This window comes from Emydura macquarii, unplaced genomic scaffold (assembly GCF_026122565.2).
Source record: "Emydura macquarii macquarii isolate MOO-44397 ecotype Brisbane River unplaced genomic scaffold, CSIRO-AGI_Emac_v2 contig_212, whole genome shotgun sequence".
In the NCBI taxonomy this organism is placed as follows: Eukaryota; Metazoa; Chordata; order Testudines; family Chelidae; genus Emydura; species Emydura macquarii.
In genome coordinates this window covers 3,926,729-3,953,193 of record NW_027130349.1, presented here as the reverse complement: position 1 = coordinate 3,953,193, position 26,465 = coordinate 3,926,729, and the positions used below count along the sequence as shown (strand labels likewise).

General features: G+C 39.8%; 1 protein-coding gene across 7 annotated transcripts in view; it reads right to left on the bottom strand.

The window, feature by feature from the left end:
- The window catches only part of ZNF521 (zinc finger protein 521), a 258,352-nt gene that overhangs the window by 22,246 nt on the left and 209,641 nt on the right, over positions 1–26,465 (bottom strand). For 4 of the 7 annotated variants that reach the window (XM_067546457.1, XM_067546435.1, XM_067546436.1 and 1 more), the window contains 3 exons: positions 20,225–20,290; positions 10,921–11,052; positions 8,053–8,168 (listed from right to left, as the gene is read on the bottom strand). In XM_067546457.1, the coding sequence (XP_067402558.1) occupies positions 8,053–8,168; positions 10,921–11,052; positions 20,225–20,290 (314 nt within the window). The remainder of the gene's footprint in view (positions 1–8,052; positions 8,169–10,920; positions 11,053–20,224; positions 20,291–26,465) is intronic. The other 3 variants (XM_067546465.1, XM_067546440.1, XM_067546449.1) reach the window with 1 other exon arrangement.

The following is a 26,465-nucleotide window of genomic DNA, read 5'->3' as shown; positions in this document are numbered from 1 at the left end:
TCAGGGACAGGTTGCGGGCTTCTGTGAATTTCTGTTTACTGCCTGTGACCTGTCCCTGACTTTTACTAAAAATACCCGGGACAGAATCTTAACCTTAATCATGATCATCTAGTCTGACCTCCTGCACCTTGCAGGCCACGGAACCACACCCCCCTACTCCTGTAATAGACCCATAACCTGAGTTACTGATGTCCTCAAATCGTGACTTAAAGACTTCATCTCTGCTCCAGCTAAATTCAAGAAGAGTTTTACCATTTCAATTGGAGCAGATAGGCCAGCACTGAGTGCTTTTGCAAATCCCATTGCAGGCAAAAGATTAAAAATGGGTGCTAAATATGAACAGTTTGTGGGTGCTTATCTTGAGATGCTAAGGTGTCTCAAATTAGTTAACCAAAAAGGAGGCACCCAAAGTTACTGCAAACTTTTGAATATTCTAATCCTACACTTTCAGCCTTCTATTCTATGCATCTCATCTATTCTATGCCATCTTCCTCATCGTCATATCTGAATGCCTTTCATTAGTACAGTAAGCAATGTGACAAATACCTATCACACGCAGTTTGTTCTTTCTCTCATCATCTCCTCAGGAGAAGTATGTGGGCAGTGTAGGGTTTTGTTTTTAAATCTCCATGCTGCTCTGTGTTAATGTTAGACAAGACAGGTATAAGTGTACCTTGCATTTGCAGTGGAAGGTGGTGAGGCTTCTGAAAGTTCTTCGTTCCTGTGGTTTATTCCACAGTCTTGGAGCCCCTAAGCAATTTCTCCTGCACAGACGAGCTTTAGCCTTGTGGTAGAAAGTTTCATTGTGCTTGTGAAACAGATCTTTATCCCAAAACTTCAGGCGAACTTTTGGATATGCAGGGCCTTGGCCACTGAGGACTGAGAGCTCGAATTTGACTTGATATTCTATGGGAAGCCCGTGTAAGGAGCAGGGGACAGGTTTGTTGCGCTCACAGTGGTCTGTACTGCTGAGTAGATGAGATGCAGTTTTCTCCACTATATGGTATTTCCTAAAGGTTGATGGTCCAAGAGATGAATGTAGCTGAACCACTTGGTAATAGTGAGCATAACATAATAAAATTTAACATCCTTGGGGGCGGGGGAAGAGAGGAGGGAAGGGGACACTAAAGCAGCCTATCATGGTAGCATTTCATTTCAGAAAAGGGAACTACACAAAAATGAAGAAGTTGGTTAAACAGAAATTAAAAGGTACAGTGCCAAAAGTGAAATCCCTGCAAGCTCCATGGAAACTTTTAAAAGACAGCATAATAAAGGCTCAATTTAAATGTATACCCCAAATTAAGAAACATAGTAAGAGGACCAAAAAAGTGCATTGTGACTAAACAACAAAGTGAAAGAAGAAGTTAGAGGCAAAAAGGCATTTTTTAAAAAGTGGAAGTTAAATCCTATTGAGGAAAACAGAAAGGAGCATAAACTCCAGCAAGTGAAGTATAAAAATATAATTAGGAAGGCCAAAAAAGAATTTGAAGATCAGCTAGCCAAAGACTGAAAAAGTAATAAAAAATGTGTAAGTATATCAGAAGCAGGAAAGTTGCTAAATAACCAGTTGGGCCATGGATGATCAAGATGATAAAGGAGCACTCAAGAAAGGTAAGGCTAATGCAGAGAAACTAAATGTATTCTTTGCATAGGTCTTCACAGCTGAGGATGTGAGGGAGATTCCCAAACCATTGTTTTCAGGTGACAAGTCTGAAGAACTGTCCCAGATTGAGGTGTCGTCTCACTAGAGGAGGTTTTGGAACAAATTGATAAATTAAACAGTAATAAATCACCAGGACAAGAGGTATCCACCCAAGAGTTCTGAAGGAACTCAAATGTGAAATTGCAGAACTACTAACTGTGGTATGTAACCTGTCATTTAAGTTAGCTTCTGAACCCCGTGACTGGAGGATAGCTAATGTGATGCCAATTTTTTAAAAAGGCTCCAGAAGTGATCCTGGCAATTACAGGCCGGTAAGCTTAACTTCAGTACCAGGCAAATTGGTTGAAACTATAGTAGAAAACAGAGTTATCAGACACATACGTGAACACGATATGTTGGGGAAGATTCAACATGATTTTTGTAAAGGGAAATCATGCCTCACCAATCTACTAGAATTCTATGAGGGGGTCAACAAGCATGTGGACAAGGGTGATCCAGTGGATATAGTGTACTGAGATTTTTTTGGAAGCCTTTTACAAGGTCCCTCACCAGTGGCTCTTAAGCAAAGTAAACAATCATGGGATAAGAGGGAAGGGCCTCTCCTAGATCAGTAACTGGTTAAAAGCTAGGGAAAAAAGGGTAGGAATAAATGGTCAGTTTTCAGAATGGAAAGTGGTAAATTGTGGTGTCAACATATTCATAAATGATCTGGGAAAAGGGGTAAACAGTGAGGTGGCAAAATTTGCAGATGATACAAAACTACTCAAGATAGTTAAGTCCAAAGCAAACTGCGAAGAGTTACAAAGGGATCTTACAAAATTGGGTGACTGGGCAACAAAATGGCAGATGAAATTCAATGTTGATAAATGCAAAGTAATGCACATCAGAAAACATAATCCCCACTATAAATATAAAATGATGGGGTCTAAATTAGCTGTTACTACTGAAGAAAGAGATCTTAGAGTCATTGTGGATAGTTCTCTGAAAACATCCACTCGTGCAGTGGCAGTCAAAAAAGCTAACAGAATGTTGGGAAACATTAGGAAAGGGATAGATAATAAGACAGAAAATATTGTATTGCATCTTTATAACTCCCTGGTACACCCACGTCTTGAATATTGTATGCAGATCTGGTTGTCCCATCTCAAAAAACATATACTGGAATTGGAAAAGGTACAGAAAATGTCAACTAAAATGATTAGAGGTATGGAAAAGCTTTCATATAAGGAGAGATTAATAAGACTGGGATTTTTCAGCTTGGAAAAGAGACAACTAAGGTGGGATATGATAGAGGTCTATAAAATCATGACTGATGTGGTGAAAGTAAATAAGGAAATCTTATTTACTCCTTCTCATAATACAAAAACTAGACATCACCAAATGAAATTAATAGGCAGCAGGTTTAAAACAAACAAAAGAAAGTATTTATTCACAAAACGCACAGTTAACCTGTGGAACTCCTTGCCAGAGGATGTGAAGGCCAAGACTGTAACAGGGTTCAAAAAAGAACTAGATAAGTTCATGGAGGATAGGTCCATCAATAGCTATTAGCCAAGATAGGTAGGGATTGCTGTTTGCCAGAGGTTGGGAATGGCTGACGGGACGGATCATTTGATGATTACCTGTTCTATTCATCCCTCTGAAGCACTGGCCACTGTTGGAAGACAGGATACTGGGCTAGGCGGACCATTGGTCTGACCCAGTATGGCCGTTCTTATGTTCTAACGATAGATTTAAAACTTTCCTCATTAATTAAAAGTTTAGTACTGTGGGTGTAAAAAAATGTACACTAGTTATAGTTATTCAGATAAATATAGCCATATACTCAAATCTCAGGTGCTGGAATTGTTAGGCCGTTAGTACTGGGAGGTGTATACACAGCTTTATGACTGTCTAGCTTGCAACTGGTTAGCTCATCTGATGTTTAGATTGATATTTTTAATATTAAAAAACAAAAACAAGGTTATTTCTGAAAAACCCAGACTATATTAAGCATGCAAGTACTATTAAAGTACTATGTTTTAAATGAATAAATAGTTTTAGCTAAATATTTCTTCAATTTCAATTCATTTTACAAGTGTAAAAAATAACAGACACAGGCTTTAGGATCTTGTAGAACCCTTAAAACCCGTACAAGTTACTAACCCAGCAGTCTTTTCAAACATACTGTTCTAACTTCATAACAGAAGATCTGCTTCCTCTTTAGGGAAATAAAATATCCCCCCAAAAGTTAAAAGCAGGTTCTTCTCCCAGTCACAGCAGAGCACAGAAGACTTTAAAACTGTTTCTGACAGAAGAAGAATGCTTTTGGCAGGGAAGGGAGAAGGAAGGTCTATTGAGATTATTAAAATTAAGGTCCATTTTTTCTGTGAAGGCTACAGAAGCTTTGCCAGTTATTAGATTAATAATTAGAAAGGCAGTATTGTTCAGTGGATGGGGCACTCAATGGAGACTCAGGAAACCTGGGTTCTATTCCCAGATCTGCCCATGACTTGCTATGTAATCTTGTGCAAGTTACTCCAGCTCTCTATGCCTCTGTTTCTCCTCTCATCCTTTGTCTAGCTTGTCTATTTAGACTGTAAGCTCTCTGGAGCAGAGTGTGTCTCTTACTATGTATTTTCTTTTCACAGTTCCTAGTACAATGGGGTCCTGATGTCAGTTAGGGTCCCTAAGGGCTTTTGTAATACACATACAAATAACTAATTAATAATTGCAAATATTCCTACTGAAAAGTGTGCACAGGCCTTAGAGGGGCCTAAAACTAATTGTGTACTCATTTTCATTTAATATTGTTTCAATACAAATAATAATTAAAAAGCATATTCCAGATCTGACTCCCAGGACAAGTGATTTACTCCCCAGCTCATCAGCGGATGCCTTTGAGGCAGGTGTGTCACTCAAGACAATCTGCCACCAAAGGCAAAACTTCAATACAGTCCTCTCCTCTTAGACCTATGGTGATAGATTTGGCTTGGCTACCCCTGTTGTGATACAGTTGCTGCTGGGTCATATTTGAGTGAGTGCCATTGTACCCTGGTGCACAAGGTTGTAGCACCATTCAGGTCTGGTGGGACATTATGGTGGGACAGCTGGGCCAAATCTGCTGCACCAGGCAGCCGCCAAGTTAGAGCAGCTCCTGGCTGTGCCTTGTGTCGTTAACAGTGACTTCTAGATGTTTAAGAAGCAGTGGTGATAAAAAAAGTCTCTAAAGGGAATCCTAGTTTTTTTGATCAGGAGAACGGTAGCTGTGGCTATGGCAATTTTCTTAAGGGCGGGTTAATATAAAATGTGGGACTCCTCATTTTCATGCAATCTGCTTTTCCAACCTTCAAACCTTCAAACAATCAGATTAGCAACAGAAAAAAACAATTTGGGCCCTGCCAAGGTTTATAAAAAGCTATTGGGCATCGTAATGCATTTATTTTCTGTATCCATGTATTTTCTTCCTTTAAATTATCACTGTTAAGTCTCCCATCCCCACAGCATCTATTCTCTCTTGGTCTGTTTTTTTACACCTCCCTCATCACCACAGTAGTTGCGCATTGTCTAGTAGTGCATTAAGTGACATCATTAGCATCTGTCACGTGTAGTAGGTGCATAATTTTGTTTAAAAGCAAACAACCGTTCCCAAATGTAGTGAACAAATAAATTGTGACCCACTCACACCAAGAACAGCGATGGAGAAAACATAGCCAGTAGGCTAAATGTTAGGGATTTCAGAGCCTGCAGTTAATGGAAAGCCTGAATAAAGAGACACATTTTAGAATGTATTCTAAAATGTGGCCAGGCTCATGCTTAGACATATTTTCAGCAAGCGCAGATTCCAGAAGTGACTGCCTGCTACCTAGAATGCCCTGTGCCCAAGTTCCACTGAAGACAGATAGCAGTAGCATAGGACAAGTGGTGTGTTCCAGACAAATGCAAGTGGCATGGTGAGACACACAGGCAGTCTCTGAGATGACTGAGATCTCAGCTATGTAGGGCTTGGTGCAGTAGGTAGTAAGCAACACCTTAAAGTCACCCTGAAGTGAATTGGCAACCAATGCAGAAAGGGAAGCATGAGTGCAATATGTCTGTTTATTTGGATGTATTTTTGCACCCTTAATTGGAAAGCCAGGTGCTTTCGTTAATATGAGTTCAAATATGCTGGGGTCAGAGGGAGCCATAAAAACCCTGTCCCAAACCTTCGGCATAAGTGATTTCTGAGGGGAGAAAATAGTTGATTTTATTTTAATAAAAAAGAGAAAGACAGCTGTTTGAAGCGGCTCAGGTGTGGAAATATTAGCACATTCCTGGGGAGCTGGATTAGTAGGCAGATAACATGTGATTATATTATCTATCTCTATTGTATATGTCATACGGATAGCTGTATCTCTATATGTTATATACATCAATATTATCTACTCTATTTGTTTACCTGGTCTGTTTTTCCAAAACCTATTTCAGGATCTGCTATTCAATTTTTTCTCTCCTTCTTCACTTCAGAGCACTACAAGGATGGCCCTCTGCCTCAGCTTAGATATATGATCTGGTATAGTGTGTTAGAATGTTTTTCACATAGGTAGGAACTGTTAGTGAAGTTGGTGGTGAGCAGGATGTCCACTTCCTCTTCCCTGGACTGTCCAGGTGAGAGGAGAAGACTGCTTTTTAGGGACTACACATTCCCATCTATGGAACATTCTGGATGACAGGTGAGCAGGTAGTAGCACCCCTACTTTAGGCACCAAAAAAGGCCTTAAAGTTCAATGGACTCACCTCCCAGAAGACACCAAAACCTAAGTAGGGTGGGAAGAAATGTGCCAGGGGAGCAGACTATGTGGAATGGTTATCATGGGGTGCCAGACTAAATGGAAGTGAAGATAGTTTGACCTAGATATGGGGGGAAGAGGTTTTGCCAAAATCAGAACACTGCCACCTTGCCCCATCTGTCCCTGGCCTGATTCCAACAAAAGTTGGGAAATTGAAAATTAAGGCTGACATTCCATTTTCACACACAATACTGTTAAACCATACAGGCACAACAACACACATACAAACACATAAGCAAACAAAAAGAAATACTACTTGATAGATCTCAGTATCAAGTTCTCATACAACGTATTGACGCCCACTGTAAGCTCTCAAAATCTTTCTTTTCCCACATTAGAAATAATTCATGCTGTTATCCTGATTATTAGCATTAAGTTTTCAATACATTAAAATTACAATAATTGACATACTAAATGAGCACACACACATACACACACCTCACTGGCCTCTTATCTCTAATGACAAGGATAAAACTAGCTCTGGACAAAAGTGAAATAAATTGAGGAGGCTTAGTTAAGCTTCTTGCAGACAACAGTCCATGTTATAAAAACTATAAACACCTTCAGTATAGTGCTTTGCACTACACTCTTCAAATGAAAAACATGCAGAGTAAAAACAAACACTACAGTAGAAATGTATTTTCTTTGTGTCATTAGTACTGATCACCTTTTAGCAAATGGAGATCCTGTAACTTTGACTTCCAAATATTTTTCTGCTAATATTCAAACGTGAATCATTAAAATCATTAATGAACAATTGGTACTTTCTTCTTCTGACCTTTCTAAATATAACTGGTCATTTCAGGAGTACTAGCGATATAATAATCCTTTCCAAGAGAAAGAGAGCAGCTAAGCTGATGTACAACCACGCATTCTTTGACCCAAACTTATTTTCTGAAAATATACAAGATTTATCTTCCCTCTTTCTGTCTTATTCTTCTCCAACAATAAGAAAGTTCTACTGATCCTACAGACAGTGTACAAGAAGTAGAAGACAATAAATTATTCATACAACTAATTTTATCTGAAGTTTAATATTTATGGGAGGCTGGATTGATCAGCAGCTAAACTGACCAGCAGTTGGACATGGGTATAATAGGCTACTGCATTCTGTAGCTTACTCTTCCTTCATTCCTTTCTATGTCAGCTCCTTCTTGCTGATTACCAGAAAGAGAAGAACACACAAGCTCCATTTTCATTCCTCTATTAACTAGCTGTTTTGAGTGCTAAATGGGAATATAAGCTGCTCATTTCTCTCCCTTCCGCCCTTAAAATATCAAGAACATAAATTCTGAAACACTCTTGATCTCCACCAAACTATGAAGCAGGAGTCCAACGGTTGCTCCTACTGTCTAGGTTTAAACTACCAAGTCAGATGCTCTGTTACTGATAGCTCTTACATGGGTAGCATTTCATGCCACTTGTGAGTTGTAGACAATTTTTCTTTTGCTCTCTTGATCATTCCTCTGGTTCCCCCAACCCTTACCAAAGAGCAAGCAATGCAGTGAGCCCAGCTACAGAACACATTTGCTCAGTACTGCTACAGCCCCAGAGGCCAAGGCCTCTTCATGAATACGGTACCTGCAGCTCTGTTTGGAAGAAGAACTTCTGTGGACATTGCGTGCAGTCGTAGATCTTGTCTTCTTGTCCATGGGCTGAGAAAATATGCTGCTGCAATTTGTTTGCTTGAACAAACACTGAAATGTTAAAACAACAGTGAGCTTTTCATTATTTAATTTAATAAGTGGAAAGTCATTTGTAAACATTTCCCCCTTAATGCACAGTAATTCCAAGAGGTAGAATTAAGCTAGTACACTGTAATTTCACATTATGCTGTTGTACTAATAGGCACAACCAACACTATTCATCTACACAGTGAGGTTCCTGTTTTTTTTAAAAAGGCATTGTACTAGGTGTCTGGTAAAGAGATGCCTCCAAAAACAATCAATATGTTTAAAATATAAAGATTTAGAAATGCCATTTTCTTTTACAAATCATTTTAAAATGAACTGAAATTCATCAAGCATGCTATCTTGAAAATGAACACACATGAAACTTATTTCCTAGCAACCAACAGGTCGGGAAAGCATAGGTGCCAAAGCCCTGCTTACTGTATTTGCCTAAAGATAAAGCTAACAAACAGTTCTGTATTTAAATGTGTTAATGCTAAAAATTATATCCCTCAGCTATATTGGGGCAATGTCTATGAATGTGAAACAGAACTGCAGGTAAATTCTCTTTGGATACTTTAAGATCAACTGTGCCTACACACTGAATGCAAGGGTTTCAATAATATAAACATGTTCAATTTTAATGACTACAAAACAAGGCCCTAAGACTGTGTAACAGTTTACCTAGGAGACATACTATTAATAATTAAATTGTATATGCCAGAGGCAGTGTTTGGGTTGGCAGCAGTGACTTCTGATGGATGCCTGGTGCACTGTGACCTAAAAAAGTTTGCATCTACAATATTAATCTGTATAGGAATGGAAAGGATTTATTAAAGATGCTGGCATTTGACTTTGACTCCACTCCTAATCATTAAAATTATTCTAATTGCAAGCCAACAAAATATATTAGAATATTGTTCTTGTGAGTCATACATTTTAATCACATTTCTCATTACTTAAGAAAAAAACCTGCTTTGATTCCATTTTCCATATAAAACTTATATTGGTGATTTTTTAGTTCTTGTTAGTATTCTAGCAAGACATACTGAAATAATTTAATAGCACATTGCTAAAAAACCACCATTGTTTATGATTAATGCTCTGTGTCTATTTACCCCATCAGCAAAAAGGAAAAAGGTTTCACACAGATTGGAATCGACTTATCTCCATACTCCTTAACACATTTTCCAAGGCTACTGATTCAAACATTAAAAGATTATTTTTATCAGGGATCTTGCTCATGTGGAGAATCATCAGTGGGGACCCTTTACAGATGCTGGTTTGTATACTGTATAAAGCACCCCCAAAACTTGTTGTCATTAACCTCATGGAACACTAGACACACAATATTAGAATAAAAGAAAATCACCTCCTTACATATGTATACACAAAGACAAGAAAAAAAAGCCCCCGTACAATCAATAATAAAACCAAAAGACAAAGAACTGCCTCATTGAAAGAATTATTGAACGTAGATGCCTAACGGGCAAACTGTTGAAGACAGAACTATCCACAGACTCAGACATCACTATGGCAAGCTGTGCAGTGAAAATGAACTATATATTTTCAAATTTTATAACTCAACCGAAACATGTAACCTGAATACAGTGAGGTAATAATCAGGGCCAGCCACTTTAACTGCAAGAAGAAAAATTCAACTTTAATTTTCTTTTGTAGGGTGTACTTAAGTTTTATTGGGAGGGGAGTTGCCAAATAAAGAGGAATAAAATGAAGGTATTAAGGGGTCTATTTGCCTATCAATGCACATGCTTAACTCCCATTAATGGAGAACAGAAACCTTGAATGGCTTCCAAAATTAGCTTCTATTAATGGAAGAATACCCTGCATGTGTTTTGTCATGTTTTCCTATAATTCTGCAACAGCCTCAGATTTTCATTCTGTAAAGCAAATTATGCATTTATGATACATATGAACACTTCTGATTTAGGGTATAATTTTATAAAACAGTCTGCTAAAAAATAGTCCTATTGCCCTTTTAAAAAAAAGTCTGTATGCATCCTTTGAATGTGTTCTCATTTTCAAGAACAATTTGGGGGTATTTTTATCCTCCATTTTTTCTGTCTCTCATTATAGGTCAAATCTTGTATTCCTTAGTCCTTCTGGACCAACCCACTCTCTCATCTGGGTTTACACCAATGCGTAACTATTGACCTGAGAGGAACTAATCCAGATTTAGACCTGTGTAATTGAGGGCAGAACTTGGCCCTGTGTAAGGAGTACAAAATTTGCTCCCAAAAGCATATTATGAAGGTTCACCTTTTCAAGTGCCAGTGACTAAATTAAACTGGAGCGTTATTATTGGTCCAAAGGAGAACACTGCAGCATGCTTTTGGGGCCAAAGCCAGCACTCCTTATCCAGGTTCAAGTTCTGCTCTCATTTAAAGCATTTTCTGTAACTTTAAAGCATATATTGATAGGCACTTTTCCCGTTGGCAAATTTGGACCTTGATAGTGATGAAACAGATGTGTATAACTATATAATAATCACTTTTGCAATTATAAACATGCAAAGTTCTGATAGTTAACTTTGAAATGCAGTTCACATAGATGCACGCCTGACCTTCCATCAAGCCTGACTTTTTAAATAGTTTCTAATCAATATTACTAATGAGCACAAATCTAATATTCCCTCCCCAAACTGAACTAAAGGATACTAAATACTAAGGATCATATAAATGGAAGTTCTGCATGCATAGACTAAGGCAGGTGTTCTCAAACTTGCATGACCAGGAATGTCCTGATCACGTCCTCCTACCTGTAAAGCAGACTGGACATTTGAAGGTGCCCCCCATTCCTTCAAAGCTGTGTTCTATCAGGTGGCACTGAAGTTTGGCAGGAGAGTCAAATGTTTGATTGCAGAGTTTACATTCATGGTTCAGTCCTTCATCTGGTGGAGAAATCAAAAGGAAGGTGAAATTCATCATGGCGGTTACAAAGCACCAAGTCCAATATGATCTATGGACTGAACAGTTTTTGGTTTACCTAATCTTGTTAAACCAGATGCCCCTAAAATCTATGGCTGCTAAAATAGTCTTCATCTGCAAGGTTTAAGAGCATAGAAAACATACAAAGCCAAGGATTTGGCATATATAATTGTCATTGGATAGAAATGCAGATGCATTAGATTTCAGTAAGAGACTAGCTCTGGGATAGGGAACATACATCCCTAACAAATCCACCCAATCACAAATAAGTATGGTTCCAAAGGAGCGCACAGGAATTACATGTTTAGTTTCTGTCAGCAAAGGTGAGAATTGTGTGCTTTAAAGATCCTTCTGCCACGCTACCTCTCAGTGGTATTCCCCCCAGCCAGCACGACAATGTGGCTTCAACCACAAAACAGTATTTTATAGCCTCCTATAAAACTCCTTACTCCAGCTTTCCCTCCTTACTCCAGTTCCTGGTTTCTCTCGCAGACAGCCACCAAACTCATAGCAATCTATAGGCTCCCAACATCCCTTTGGACAATCACAGTTTTTTCCTTTACTCATAATTTTTCCTAGAAGCTCAGAAGCCTGTTCCCTGACACAGACTTTCCTGGCAATATCACATGGCTTAAAACCTTTCCCATTGCACCTACAGGTTCCCCATTTTTTCCACTCTCCTCTACAGGCCCCATTCCTAGCTTTAGGCCCCCTTGCTGATGGTGGTGCAGGCTCCATCCACTCCACCATGAGGGCAGTGATAGCTGTCCTACTTAGAAACAGTTGCTAAGTAAGACACGGCTTCCAGCCCTGCTGCAGAGGGGTCAACTCCCAAAGCACAGCTTAGAAAAGGTCCCTCTGTATGTCACTAGTGTGTTACCCAAATAGCATTGATCTAGCAGGTAAATACAATATTTGATTACTAAAAGTCAAACAATAACACACAGCTTGGCAACTGCCTCATTTCCACAACATTTCTCAGAAGAAAAAATGATTTAGGAAAGCCCTCTCTCTATTCCAAATATATAATTGTCAAATTGTCTACCTTCTGCTTAATCTAACACGGACTAGAGTGATTAGTAACCATAATGCCCAAAATGCCAGGTTGGTAACTGCTGTTGATAGTGAAGGGAAACACACAAAACCTACACAAAATTTTAAAATTCTACTAGAAATTCTTCCAATTAATTTAAAGAAAACATGACATGGAACCGTAAACTGAATGATGTCACAGTCAGTCTCTCAAAACCTATAAACCTGAATAACTATCCAGAATTGAAATAATTTCAATTCTATCCCTGGTGTTTCTGTCAGGCTAAATAACTCTGGAGGCTAAATTCAGCCTTGGTGTAAGCAAGGGCCAGGGTAAGAATTGGGGAAGGGATTATGGGAAATAATGCATAACTAAGCTACTCAGGACATTCTAAATTTTAAAATTTCATAAGCGGTAAAGTCCATTGTGTATTTGGGGCTGTAGCAAATTCTTCTTGAATATAATTATCTAAATGGTTTATGAATTCTTCACATTGAGAAGATATGGTGTAGGACAAAACCGACAAAGCCATAAGGATTACACTTTATCTTAGGGTTTCTCTCAATTAAGTAATCAGCATTAATAATATTGGCATACACATAACTTTGCTTTCCCAACATGATAAAATCATGTTTTTAACTTAGCTGTGAATGTAGAAACTTTTGATCCTATTCTGGCTCTTTAAAATTATTGCCTATAAGCTTCTCTTTCCCCTTCTCCCTTCCTGTCAGTCACCACGCAGCAGGATAGGTATTCATGCAGATAGGTATTCATGTAGATTCATGCACACACCAACATGCACAGTTTTAGCCTTTCCCATAGCAAATTGTAGCATTTTGGGGTTTTTTGTTCTTTACAAAGTCCTTTATTAAAACACTGCTACATTATCCTATCTAACTTCACTCACTGTAACAGTAATGATAGTGTATTGAAAAGGCACGTCTATCTTGGGAAACTATATATGCTAGGATCAGGGGCCAGAAGATCATAACTTGCTTGTGCACAAATTTCATATATCTAACTAAACTGTGATCTGTGCACTGCTGGATGCCTGCTATTCTAGCCAAAACTGATCTAGAAGCCTACAGAGCACAGACTGGAGGGAGAAAGGGGGGGGGGGGGGGAGGGGGAGGGCGCGAGGTGGCCAATCTGAGCTGTGTGACATCTTTTATAAATCACTGCATATAAATAAATATTGAACCCAAGACATCTTCCATTCTCAGTGGGAATGCTCAGTTTTAGTGGATACTCAAGGAGCTGCCCAGGTTTTTCATCCTCCTGCCAACCCTCTTCAGAGTCTGTGACTGCTGTTCAAAGCTAAGACCTGCGCCATCTAATCACCATGAAGGTGAGCAAGAAGCCAGAAAACATCTGTATGGAGGAGGAGGAGCAGGGTGAAAATGCAGCAGGCACGTGCAGAACTCTGCCACCAAAAGGACTGGAGAAGATCTCTCTAGCCCAACGCAATGGCTACCATGACATAGGACAGATGTGCATGCACAGCTGGACAGGGCCAGAAACAGTAGCCAAAATACAGGACACCCTGCCCAATATGGGACAGTTAAGCGGTAGGGACAGAACATGCGATGCACGTTTTACATGGTACTTCCCCACAAACAGGCAGACTCGAGCAGTGGGCAGTGCTGAAGAACAATGTATACTCAAGAGAGGAAGAAGAATTGCCACTCAGCAGCTACACAGAAAACTGGTGCTTCTCTTTCTGAAGATCCTGAACTAGCATCTCTCCCCGGTCCCAGTAGGAAATAGATATCACCATTCTAGATCCGACCAAATGTCGACCTATGCAGTATCCTTTCTCTGACAGTGGCTGGTCCCAGGTATTTCAGAGGAAATCCCAGTAATGGACAATTTTGCACTAACAAGCCTGGGAGGAAAGTTTCTTCGTCAACCTGTTCATGTTGATATACAGACTCACAGCAAGTGGGAAAAAGGGAGCCCATCCCTGGCTCTTTCACCAATCAAGGTGAAAAATAATCAATGCCAAGCCTTGAAACAAATTGGCATTGGCAAATTAACAGCGCTAGTCATTCTATAGCACTAGAACCCTGAAGGGAGATTTCTCAAAACATTCCAAGAGTATATGGATTCCTGGGATACAGAGGAATTCAAACAGGAATGGAATATGGGATTTTCCTTGGATGGTCCACAATAATTATCTTAATTGAACATGACAAAACAGGTAGAAAGACATGCAGTCCTGATTTGAAGAAAACCTAATTTTGGCTAATACAGTGTTTATATTTGTTCAAGAACAGTTGATCCCTGTTAAAATATGACTGTTATATTTCTATATCTCTGAGATCTGTTGGTCACAAACATTAAAATTGCTTAGCCTGCTTTATATTACAAATTTCATTTTCCTAAAGGTTTATAAACGAGGCTTAAAAAACTCACTTCAGCCTCTCACTTATGGCAAATGGGTAAGTTCCCCAGGCAAGAGCCATCAACGCCTGCAGAATCGAAGCCTTCTGTTAAAAAATAAATGTGCCTGGCCCTTACAGTTATGAAGATCACATTCAAAACATGACCGAATTTGTGTCTAATGCAGTGTCTTCTTCCTATGTCTGCAGCTTTGGGATTTTCTTTTCATGCGACAATTTTTTCACTCCAATTTTGACATAAAACCCACCCTGCACTCCACTCCTGGAATAAACGGCAAGTTTCCACTCATTAAATTCAAGAATGTGACATGGACATAACTTCAATTTAAGAGGAAGGAACATAGTTAGCACATAGCACTTGATTAGGAGTCAGGAGTACTGGGTTTTCTCAGCCCTGCTACTGACTTATTGTGTGATCTTGGGCAAATCAGTTATTCTCTCTGTTTCAGATTATCCATTGATAAAACAGGTATACTAGTTTTTACCTAACTCTCCAGCGTGTTATGAAGATTACTTAATTAGTGACTATGCATGGCTTTTAATATGACCACATGACAGGAGCAGAGGAGGGGCTCTGCATCAATGCTAGATCCTAGAGGAACTCTGGCTCAGTCACTGCTGAGAGACACAGAAGGCCTCTGGAAACACCAAGGGAGCACATATCAAGGTGATGTCTGCCTTTCAAAGGTGCAGTGTGTGTGTGTGTAGTGAACACCCCCCTACCTCCTGCTGGTTTTGGTCTGATAGGTAGTGCGGAGGAGGGCAGGGTCATTGCCTTGCCCTGACCTGCTTCCTATGGAGAATTCAGTAGTGTCAATTGTGTCCCTCTGGTGTGCAAGAACTTGTAATGTGGATGTGCTTTGTGGAGGTATAAGTAGGGAAAGAAGGATCTGGAAATATTTCTTGAGTCCTCTTGTGCATGGCCAGCCACAGTCCGGCTCTTATTTAGCAGGCAATTTGATAAGGCGCTACAACAGTGCATGAAGTATTATATCATTAATAAATGAAGGGCCAGTGAAATGCCACATTTTCAGTTTACATTGGGGATAAATCTGAAATGCAATGGAATGTCAGAATACAGTCTAAGAGGTCCTTTTCCCCACACTAAAGAGCTGCTATTCTTTGAGTAAGAGCGGGGGGGGGGGGGGGGGGGGGGAGAGAGGGAAAGGAGACGACGACGTGCTGAACTGCTTTAAAAAATTCAATCAAAATAATCTTCTGCTCTTTAGAAAGGTGGCGACTGACAGTAATTGGAAAATACTGTCTGACTCATTTATTAAAGTGAAATTCAGAGTCAATTGATTTAATAACCATTAGAATATTCTATTAAGGGTATAATAAGTTGGCACAGCCCTATTTTTTATTAAAAGTTATAGGTAAGAAATAAGCAATGCTATGGAATTCTAGACAACCGCTATATGGGTTAGACTAAGAATATTGCTTGCAAAATAGGTATTAAAGCGCCAACTAGCAGAAGGAGGAATAGAAAAATACATTACAGTGCAAATGAGTTAGCCGAACAATGAGAAAGAAATTAACCTATGATATAAAACCTGCCCCTTTTTCCAAATCAAACAGAAAACCATACCTTGTAGTACCTGATGTTGCACATTGCAAAACAATTCAGCAGGTCCTTCAGATTACAGATCCAATAACTCCATAAGGGAGTTAAGAAAAAAGTACCCACTATATATCACAAACCTGAGATTTAAAATTGCACCTACATGGTTAAGATGTGAGTTAAGATATGGTTAAGGCCTAACAACATCAATGAGGATGGCTTACCCGATGCTGGAAGATAATTTAATTTGATGCAACCTGAATCTCTGGCTAAGTAAATTATTTCCATTTATAATCTTTACTCAGATGATACATAAATGTAAACATGAATAAATTTCAAATAAATTGTGTAACAGTCATATAAATATTTAATATTTACACAAATATTAAATGTTTCAATTCAGGCAGACAGACTGTAATTGAGGTGCAGCTAACTTGGTAACCAGCTATAAAAACAAGCAACAAAATCTATCTGTAAGCTGAACATACAGTCACATTCAAAGCTGTTCGCTAGCTGCTAAAAATTCTCTCTCTTAACATTCAATATCTACATCTGCTAATTTACTACTTTTACTGCAGAGAACAAAGATAAGGTTGTAACAATCTGGATGTTCATACCCCATCGAAGTTATGAACTCCAACCCAGAACTTATTTCACTGAAGACAGTGACATTTCAATGTAAATTTTAACAAAGGGAAACCCTTTAAGCAGCCTCTAGACTGCGTGTCCCAAGTTTATGCTTCTTTCTGGTCAATAAAAAAAAAAATCTAGTGTGGCTACAAGCAAATGTTCAGTGGTTGACTCACATGCAGCTGTTAAGTTGGTAACCAATAGGGGCCCCCTTATATTGTCTGATCAACTCTGCAGCCATTACTGAAGACCAATTTGTATCAGTTTATAGGTAGGACTCTCTCTCATTCACCCTAGAGACTGTCCAGATTAGAAAGATCCTTCTGCCTCTTGCATAGCCTAGACATTTAGTCAAAGGTTCAAAGATGTAAACTCCTGGTAAATCATCATGTGGACAGGATCCACACTTAAAAGCTCCTGATTAGAATAGGAGTAAACCCTGCCTTCTACTTACAACACAGGAACCAAATGGCCTGAAGTTTCTGTAATTTTCCAGCTCAAAAGTGTGTACAGTTACAGTGTATTTTCTTTTTTAACCAACCAAACTATGCCCTAAACCAATTTCTTCCCCTTCACTTTGCTTCTCCTCTTTCCTGAGTTAATTTCACAGCACACATTTGTAAGCCAGAGGTCTAAGGAGTAACAAAGAAATGCCACGGATGACAAAGCTAACCCCTTGGCTACAACAGTTTGCACTAAAAACCAGAGGAGAAAAAATAAGCAGCACTGTATTGTAATTTGCAATGCATACATTTACCCAATTGTTTCTTAGTTTACAGTATTTGTGTCACTGCTGCTTCTTTTTAATTACAATGTGCATAGTTCACAACTGCTACATAAATACAAAAATGTCTGAATTTTGTTACAAATAATTTCACTGCTATTTCAAACCCCGCTAGTAACTGTAATTCTTAAGCCCATACTATAGAAAAGAACTCTAGTGTTTGAATATCAGGTAGGCCTTTTCTTCACCCGATTAAAGAGTGCACAATGACTCTTTAAAGACTTGATGCTGAAATGGACATTGTCTGAAGACTTCTAACATCACATTTATCATTTACCCCTGATTGCAAGAGAGTATCTGTCTTTTTCAATTTCTCAAACATTATCATGCCATCCGCCACAAAACAAAAACCACAACCCACCAAGGTGTTAATTTTGAAAAGCACATGAGCGGAGTGATAAAGAAACATATGTACTAAAGCCAAAGGATACAGCTGGAATGCGCTGAAAGGAAATGTTTACAGCACTGAAAGAACTACCACTGAAAAAAGGCTAGTAAAAAAATCTAAATGAAGATCCATCCTGTTCTGCTTGGCTAGGATCATAGGGACCGAGTGGGGGACAGAATTACAATTAGGAGTGTCCTGTCATATTCAGGAAAGCTGACAACCTTTCTCACATTGGGTGGAAGGAAGGAAGGAAGGATTTTATGTCCTCCTCACCCCTTTCTTCATGGTAATATAATAGTGCCATGCACTAACATCACTGAAGTTAGGGCTGTGCCAGGGTTGGCATTTCTTCTCAATCCAATTTTGAATGAGTCTGTGACTTCAGTCATAAAAAATTTGTTCGTTGTGGAAACTTGGTACGAATGATTCCATCTTGGGTGACATTTCACCCTCCTTTTTTTAATCAAAAAGAGAAAGTTCAGGGCAAGATCCTGCCTACTTTTGAGTGGGTACATGTAACGGAGTTGGGATGGGGGGTAAAGATGTAAGGAGCCTTCCCTATCTTATGCCCACACTTAGCTGCCATGCAAAATCCTAGTCCTGTCATCCGAGTGTCACTGGCAATCTTAGCCTCTCCAAATGGGGTGAAGAAAGCAAGGCAAAGCCAGGCTATGACTCTGCCCCTCCTATGTATGTTGGCCATTGGAGTTGTGCCAGGACTGGAGAGGAGAGAGCATGCACATTGGACCCTGTAAATTGGTGGAGCTGGGGCACTCAGGCCTCAGCTCTGACAGTACTCCCAGAGGCACTGTGTGATATGGCCTATTCTATGGCTAAGGAACACTGCAGCTTTTTGTTGAGTATTGCTAATGTACCTTTGAGAAACAGCCACCAGGAGAAGGGTGCTGATTGATGGAGCAACAAGCACTAGAATCCACCTCCTCAATTAAGGAAAAAGTTCATCTCTCCAGGGCCAGATTTTGAAATTAACTCTGCTTAAGGGAAAGCCAGTCTGCTTCATCTCTCATTCCACTGTATTTCTGTCTGAAGCAAGGGATGCATTTCACTTCACCAACTGTTCACTTTTTTGCTTGGTTGCACTCACTTTGGCTGCATGTAAGGGAACTCTTCTTACTACAAGTGCCGTTAGCACCGTACATTGCTTAAACCCCAAAATGCCTAGCCAGTCAGGTTGGTTAAAATAAAAAAGGATTCATTCCATATCTAACTGCCCTAACTTCTTAATAACTGTCATATTTTCATCTCAAGTAAGAAAGATTTAAATGCAGCAAATGCCCTTTCAAGGCATCTGGCTACCAGGAGAGAGTTCAAGAATTCAGCAACAGAGCTAGTCACCCATTTATGGGGGGCAAATAATTTGCTACCCCTTGTCTGTAACTGCACCAGAAAAAGGTATTTAGTTCTGTTTTTCTGCATTGCATCGCATAGCATGTACACATCAGACGGTTACACTACATCACTGCTATGAAGCCCCATGTGATATGGCATATTCTGCAAATAATTTTCAAAATGTTTTCTCCCTGCTATTAGAAGAAATTAAAATCACCAGTAAGAAAAAGCTGGAGTTTGAGTTATTTGTAGCAGTATGAATCATTCAAACATACTTCTAGCTCAGCACTACCTCTTCAAAACGCTCTATGAGCACTAATTAAAAACTTAGAGACTGACCCTGCAAACGCCTGCACACTGGAGTAACTAACTCAAGTGAGCCTCTTCTTGGCTTTACATGAAACTGATCATGTGAGTAAATAACTCAGAAATTTGCAAGGTCAGGCCTTTTAAACTGAGGCACAGACATGCTAAGTGACTAATCCTTCTCCCACTGAAGACAATTGAAAATCTCTCACTAAATTTAGCTGGAGAAGGATCAGGCCCTAGATAATTTGTACAAGGGCCACAACACAATCAGTGTCAATCAAGATTAGAATTTTGCAATTCCTTGCTCTCAATCCTGTGCTGAGGCCATTATTTCTCCCTTTAAAAAAAAAAAAAAAAAAAAAAAGTTTCTTCTACCAACCATTCTACAGTAAAATAAAATTATAATTCGAAATGTTCAGAGACTGCCTGGGCAAAGTACTTATTAACAATTTAATCAAACCATGGGGAAAAAAAACTAATAAAAATGTCACATTTGTATTCAGAAGAATTAAGAACAGAGTAATATAAGTCAAAAGCTTTTGGTTTTTAGTATTGTGCATTCATTTTAAATGTGATTTTTTTTTTCTTGCTGTGTTGGATGTAATTTTTTTTTGTTGTTGTTCATGCTTTCTGCTTGGAGAGGTAGCTTTTTTCTGTTGTTTGATGTTAAATACCTACTAGTAATGCCCACCCGTCTGGGACTTCTGGAACTGGTGGAAGTACAGGTATATCTACCTTCGAGTACTGCACAAAAAAAACACAAATTGGTCAAATTGAAAGAAGATATTTCATGCAGCATAAAGCTCAATGCAACCTGTTGTAAAGTTAGGTCTACAGGGAAAACATCTAGCACCGATACAGTCGAATAGTCAATATTAATTCCACACAGCAGTGGACCAACAGCATGAGCTATGTACCGCACACAACGCTTATCAGGTATTTTTTGTTCTGAGAGTATAGCAAGGGTCAAGGCCTTCTTTTTTTGGCACAAAGCCGCTAGTTGTCTGGAGGAGAAAATCGCTAAATGCTGAAATGCCATTTATCCAAGATGCAAAGAACGGTCTGCTTCCTCTTAAAAAAAAAAAGAGAAAGAGAGAAAAGAAATAGACTAGAACAGGACTTCTTTGCATTTCTGAACATTATGGAGACCTAGAATGAAAAGTATTATACTTCCTGCTATTTAATTATATGAAAAGCCAGGCATTGTTGACAAATTTTTCAAAGCTGAATGCAATATGAGAACTGTTGCTTACTGATTTGTTACACGTGTAAAGGACCTTTCGACGTGAACAGCGGTAGCTGAAATATTGATTTAGAACTTCAGCTCAATTAGGGACGTGCCAACCTCCTGCCCCCTCCACTACTCTCTCCCCTCCAAAAATAAGAGAAGAAAAAGTGGAAGGGGCACTTAAAGCTCTCAGAGCTGTGCTTAATTTACACAGGATCTGGGCTTTTAAACTAGATTATTTTCTCCTAACTCAACTGAACCACCAAGTTTGAGGAATTTTTCTTGTTCAGATTATTATTAAAGTGATATAGTTCCACTTACTGCTGAGTAACCTTTGTATTTTTTAGTCTAATTTAGTTGTTATTTTTTGTTTAGGAAAGCTTAATTTCAGCTTGATTTAACTTTCACATATTTCCGTATTCGATCCAGTTATCTAGTGACGTAGGCCACTTTAGGCTCCCATGACAAAAAGGGCTAGAGTCTGTTCTCGCTTACACTGCTGTAAATCTGATGTTACTCTATTGGTTACATGGATTTTACACCAGACAGCAGAACTGTCCCCAAACAAACTGAAGGGATCCCTGCATTGAAGAGTTTCCCAGTTTCTCAAAAAGACAGACAATAATCAGGGCTGATTAGCTTTTTCTTATGTTATATTTAGTAACCTGTGTTTGTGATTTTTGTGAATGTATGGCTTCAGGCTGGCTGTTATTTAAATATATATTTATTTAGGACCCAAGCTATAGCCCCTCTCTAGAGCAAAATCATCATTTCCTAATATTCTGCCAACAGAGAAGTGGAGTTTAAGAAATACCCAGTGAGCTCTGAAAAAGCAGAATGAAATAGAGAGGAGAACGGAGGGGGTCAAAAAGCATAAAGGAGGAGGAACGCAAAGAACTAAAGAGAGGAAAAGACACGTAAAGATTAGAGAAGGGAGAGGAAATACCGGAGACAGGAGGAGGTAGGGAATAGGTAATGGGGGAAAACAAGGAGCCAGCATAAAGGGGTGGGGTGGATAGAAGGAAAGTCAATAGATGAGAGAAGGAAAATAGGGCCAGAGGGAGGAAGAGACTGGATAGATGTGACAAGAAAAGCTCAGGCAGGAGAAGAGATGGAGAAGGAAGAAGAGAAGTGGGGACAGGGCAGGGAAGGCCCGGGGGGATGGGGAGAGGAGAAGAGGCAAAAGAAAATCTTGATTTGATCCATGTTCAAATTTTATTGGAGAAACGCTCAAAAGCATTCCTCTCCAGACAGAACTCTGGCAATTTACTGCAGCTCCAATGGCAATAGTGATAAATGCGTTTTTTACAGCCAAATGGCTCAAACGTTACCGCTACATAATTAATAACAATAAGCAATTAAAGAGAACAGCAGGTTACAACTATAAGACATCAAAACATATTAGCAAAGGAAAAAAATACATCACAGTTATGAGAAAAATAAATGTACAGTCTTTCAGGCCAATGTACATCCCTCCTCTTATGGGTAAAACTTGTAGAGCCAGAGAAAACCATAGCATGGCATTAAACTGCGGCATGGTGATTAACATCGCTCCAAAACCAAATAACACTTCTAATGCTCTGAGGAAATTTGGAACATGATATGAAATACATGAGTGTAACAGCAAGAGAGAGTTTGCTGACCACTATATGGCATTAAACTTTTACTGAGAAATACTCTAATAAATAACTTACAAGACTGCATTTGTTGGCTCCAATATTTTCAAAAAGGTCCACTGAGTTTTTCTTGTTAATTTAAATAAGGAGAAGGGGTGAAAAAAAAGAGCAAAGAAGGATATAAGAGGAATCAAAACCACCTGTGGGGTAAAGAGACATGGGTTGTTGTTTTTTATTCAGCATGGGGCCATTGCCCTTTCCTTCTCTGGACTGGCATCTCCCAGACACACAGCCCTCTCACTGGAAACCACTACTTTTCAGAGGCTGCTGCCATCGCAGTTCCCTGTTCATGCTATGCAATCATCTAGCAGGTGATGCTCATAGAGCCATGCAGTTAGCTTATGCTCCCACCCTCACTGTGCCAGACACTAAGAATATCACCTCGGGAGATAGCTGGAGGAGAAGTGCCAAGGCTGCTCCCAAACTTGAGAATTCTGCATGGCGCCCCAATCTCCTTGCTAGATTGAATTCTTTTGTTTGGCTTGCCAGCCATTGTTTAGGTCAGTGGTTGCCGACCTTTTTGGCTTGAGGGCCACAGATATCATTTTTACAACCCTGAAGAGCCACCTGTCTCTGCCAGCAGGGCCTACGCTTCCCTCCTCCCCCAAACTGCAGCCAGACACAAGGAGTTTTGCGAGGAGGCTGTCTCCTTGCTGATCTCCCGTCCCCCTGGCAGCAGCAGGGAAACTGCATATGTCCTGTAGCCCCGTGCGCTCCACCTGGATCCCTAGGCAGTGGCTCCCTTCTGCAGTCAGGGGGATGGAAGGTCAGTGCTTCCCTCCCTCTGGCTCCAGCAAGGACCCCAGCACTTAGGGACCCAGGCAAAGTGTTTTGCTGTGCTTCCTGCTACGGCCAGGGAGAGGGGAGCACTGATCTCCCATCCTCTTGACTGCAGCAAGGCGCCTGCACGGGTCTTTTAGCCCCGTGGCAACATGCTCCGCCTGGGTCTTTAGGCAGCGGTTCCCTTCTGCAGCCAGCGGGAGGGGAGCCGCGGGCCACTTTGAAAGTTCCTGTAGACCACTTTTGGCTCCCAGGCCACAGGGTGGGAACCACTGGTTTAAGTATTAGCCCAAAGCATTAGTGGATAGGAGCTAAATTCCACCCTCTGCCGCACAAGGGGGTGAAGACAGTGTTTGGAACCTCTTCTCCCCATGGAAGCAGCAGGACAGGGTCTCTCCACAGCAATCACGCGTAGAAGTAGGAAGGACAGAGAGCTAATTCACTGGCCCTTGCACCACATTCCCCAGTGGGCAGCTAACTCTCCAGCCAGCTAGTGAGGATGCTGCAGTCAGCAGCAAGTGCTAACTGGCAGCAGGTCGGAGCATATTTGCTTCTGATCAGGAGACCAGCAAAGTGCACTGCACAGCACTTCCTCCTGTCCTGCCATGAGAAATCATTCCCCAGTTGGCAGAAGTCCTTTTGCAGAGGACACAGTGGGCAGCGTCTGTGCTCCCCATAGAGGCACTGGCCAAAATAGGATTTAGCTCTATTTTAGAGTATGCAGTCGGCATGCATTAGCAATGGTGGGGGAAGAATCAGATAAACTAGATCAAATGCCATTAACCCACAGCATAATTACTGTGATTCAGCATCTCCAAAAGTTGGAGGCTTGGAATCAATACATAATCTCCACTAAACTATCTACGGGCATAACAAGGGGCTGGGGATAAATGGGTGCTTCTCCATCCACTCGTGAACAGGGAGGGAGAGTGGGAATGGAGATCCTGCTACAAAACCCTACACTGACCCATTGCAGCCTGAGAGCATTCTGGATACACACATGAATATGCACGTTGTAGTGAAATCAATATCGCCAACACCAAGCACTCAAAAATCATGAGTCAGGCCCCCAAAACCATGAGACTGGCTCAAAATCATGAGATTTAAAAACAATAATTCACTTTGCATTATTTTGTCTTATGGATTTGGCACCTTTAAGTCCCAGGTTTTCCAGCATTTCTCTGTAACCATTAGGACTAGAAACTTGTCTCCCCCCATCCCCCTTTTTTATTTTTAAATGAAAGCTGAGATTCTCATGTATTCATATGACTCCAGGGACTAGGCTTTAAGCAAAACACTACATATCATGAGACTCATGATAAAACTGTGAGTTGGAAACATTGTGAAACCTTGTTTAGCTGAATGAAATGGGGGACACAAAATTAATTCAGATAAATGAGGTTTTGGATAAGCAGGGGACTAGTTAGTGTGTTTAATACACATCATGGGACATGACCTCATTACAGATAAGGTATGTTAGCCTCTGTGTGTGTTTCATAGTAGATGCGCCATTGTCACAACAAATGAAAGCAAAACTGTTCTAGTCCCTGATCACTTATTTTTGTGTTTCCATATGCACCCTACATGAGCCTAAAGTATAATTAACACTGCTGAAAAGAAGCAGCAACAGTGGATGAGTCTCACTACAACAGTACTCCCATCATAGCAGAAACACAAATGTACTAGTTATCGTAACAGTGTTACGATAAGTACACCTTTGTACCAAATCATCAAAACTTAGTGGATGGGGAGGGGAAATGATAAGATTTTATTCAGCCAGAAATAATGCTGCCGAACTGTAAGAGTAGGACAGCAAAGAGAGACAAGTGAGGCATTTGTAAACCCATTTTCTTAAATTTAATCAAGAAGCAGAAGCTAATAATTAAAGATAGTCATCCTTCTTACATAGTCATTCCTGATGTTCCCTCCTGCTAAAAACCGAAACACAACAAAACCAAAATGCAATAAAACAAAAATAGCCTGATAAAATATTTCTAAGGCTATAATGCAGAATTATAAAATTATGCTTTGGGCATAATACATTTTTAATTTCTCTACTTTATGAAAAATTTGTTTAAGGCCTGCACAAGTTCATTCAAACTACTCTTTAAAAATGTAAATATTGTATACTCTGATTATATAACAAAGACCATTTCCATGTGATTTTATTTTTATCAAGAAAAAAAATCTCATAATGTCAAAAAAAACCTCAGGTATTTAGCAACAATGTTTAACAACATATATATTTAAACTATTGTAGATTTTTTCTCTCTAAAAGCCTTGGGGCCCTCAGTACAAATCCCTGACAATATTTAAAACCACCTAAGAATCTCCATCTGAAGACTTGAAGTCTGCAAGTTTATGTACTTTGTGACAGCACTAGTCATACTATACTTTCTTGTCAGTCTCACTACAACAAAGATGGGAAAACAAGTACCCTAGCTGTAATGTAGCTAGAACTCATCTCCAAGCCCCCTTACTTGCCTCCTTCACCTCACACAAGCAGCAACTTGTAGTTTGTTAAACCTAGAGGCAAGCAGAGGGATTTAACACAAAGCATGGTTTGAACAACAGAAGTGAGGTCAAGGAGGTCTAGTCATTTTCTGAAAAACTGGGGCATTACAGAAGTAAAAACAAAAGGTGGTAAGGAGAACAAGAGGCCAATATCACTTGCTACGTTCCTTATTAATTAGACCTGTCAGAACCAACAGGCTTTTCCATACCCTTCTATGAAGAAAAGAGTTAGTTCTACATGATACTGATGTTAACCCTGTAATATTTCGAAAATAATAAAGAAAGGGCTTTGTTGCTGGAATCATGTGATATGAAGGAGGAGAAAATGAAGTGCCAAACCTTGAAATGAAAGGAAAGTAGTATGGAAGAAAGGTGTACAGGCCCCAACACTTCCAACTAACCACCAAAAGGCAGTATTCAGTGCCGAAATGTAACAGACCATAAAGAACACCTTTTAGATAGACAAAGAGACAGAGGTGAGGGTCTAACACCTGAGATCTGGACTGGCTATCTTCCCACCAATCCGTCTCCTCCCAATCATTAAATATATGCAACTGAACAAGAACCACATGTACATGTCAAAGAAAAAAGTCTGAGAGTGAGCGATAGCAGCCAGAATCTGTCTATGCACTCTACAACACCAGCACTGCTAGTAAAATAAAGAAACCATACCGAAGGTCTGACTTAAAAGTTGTAATAGCATGAAAATTCCAAGTTAAAG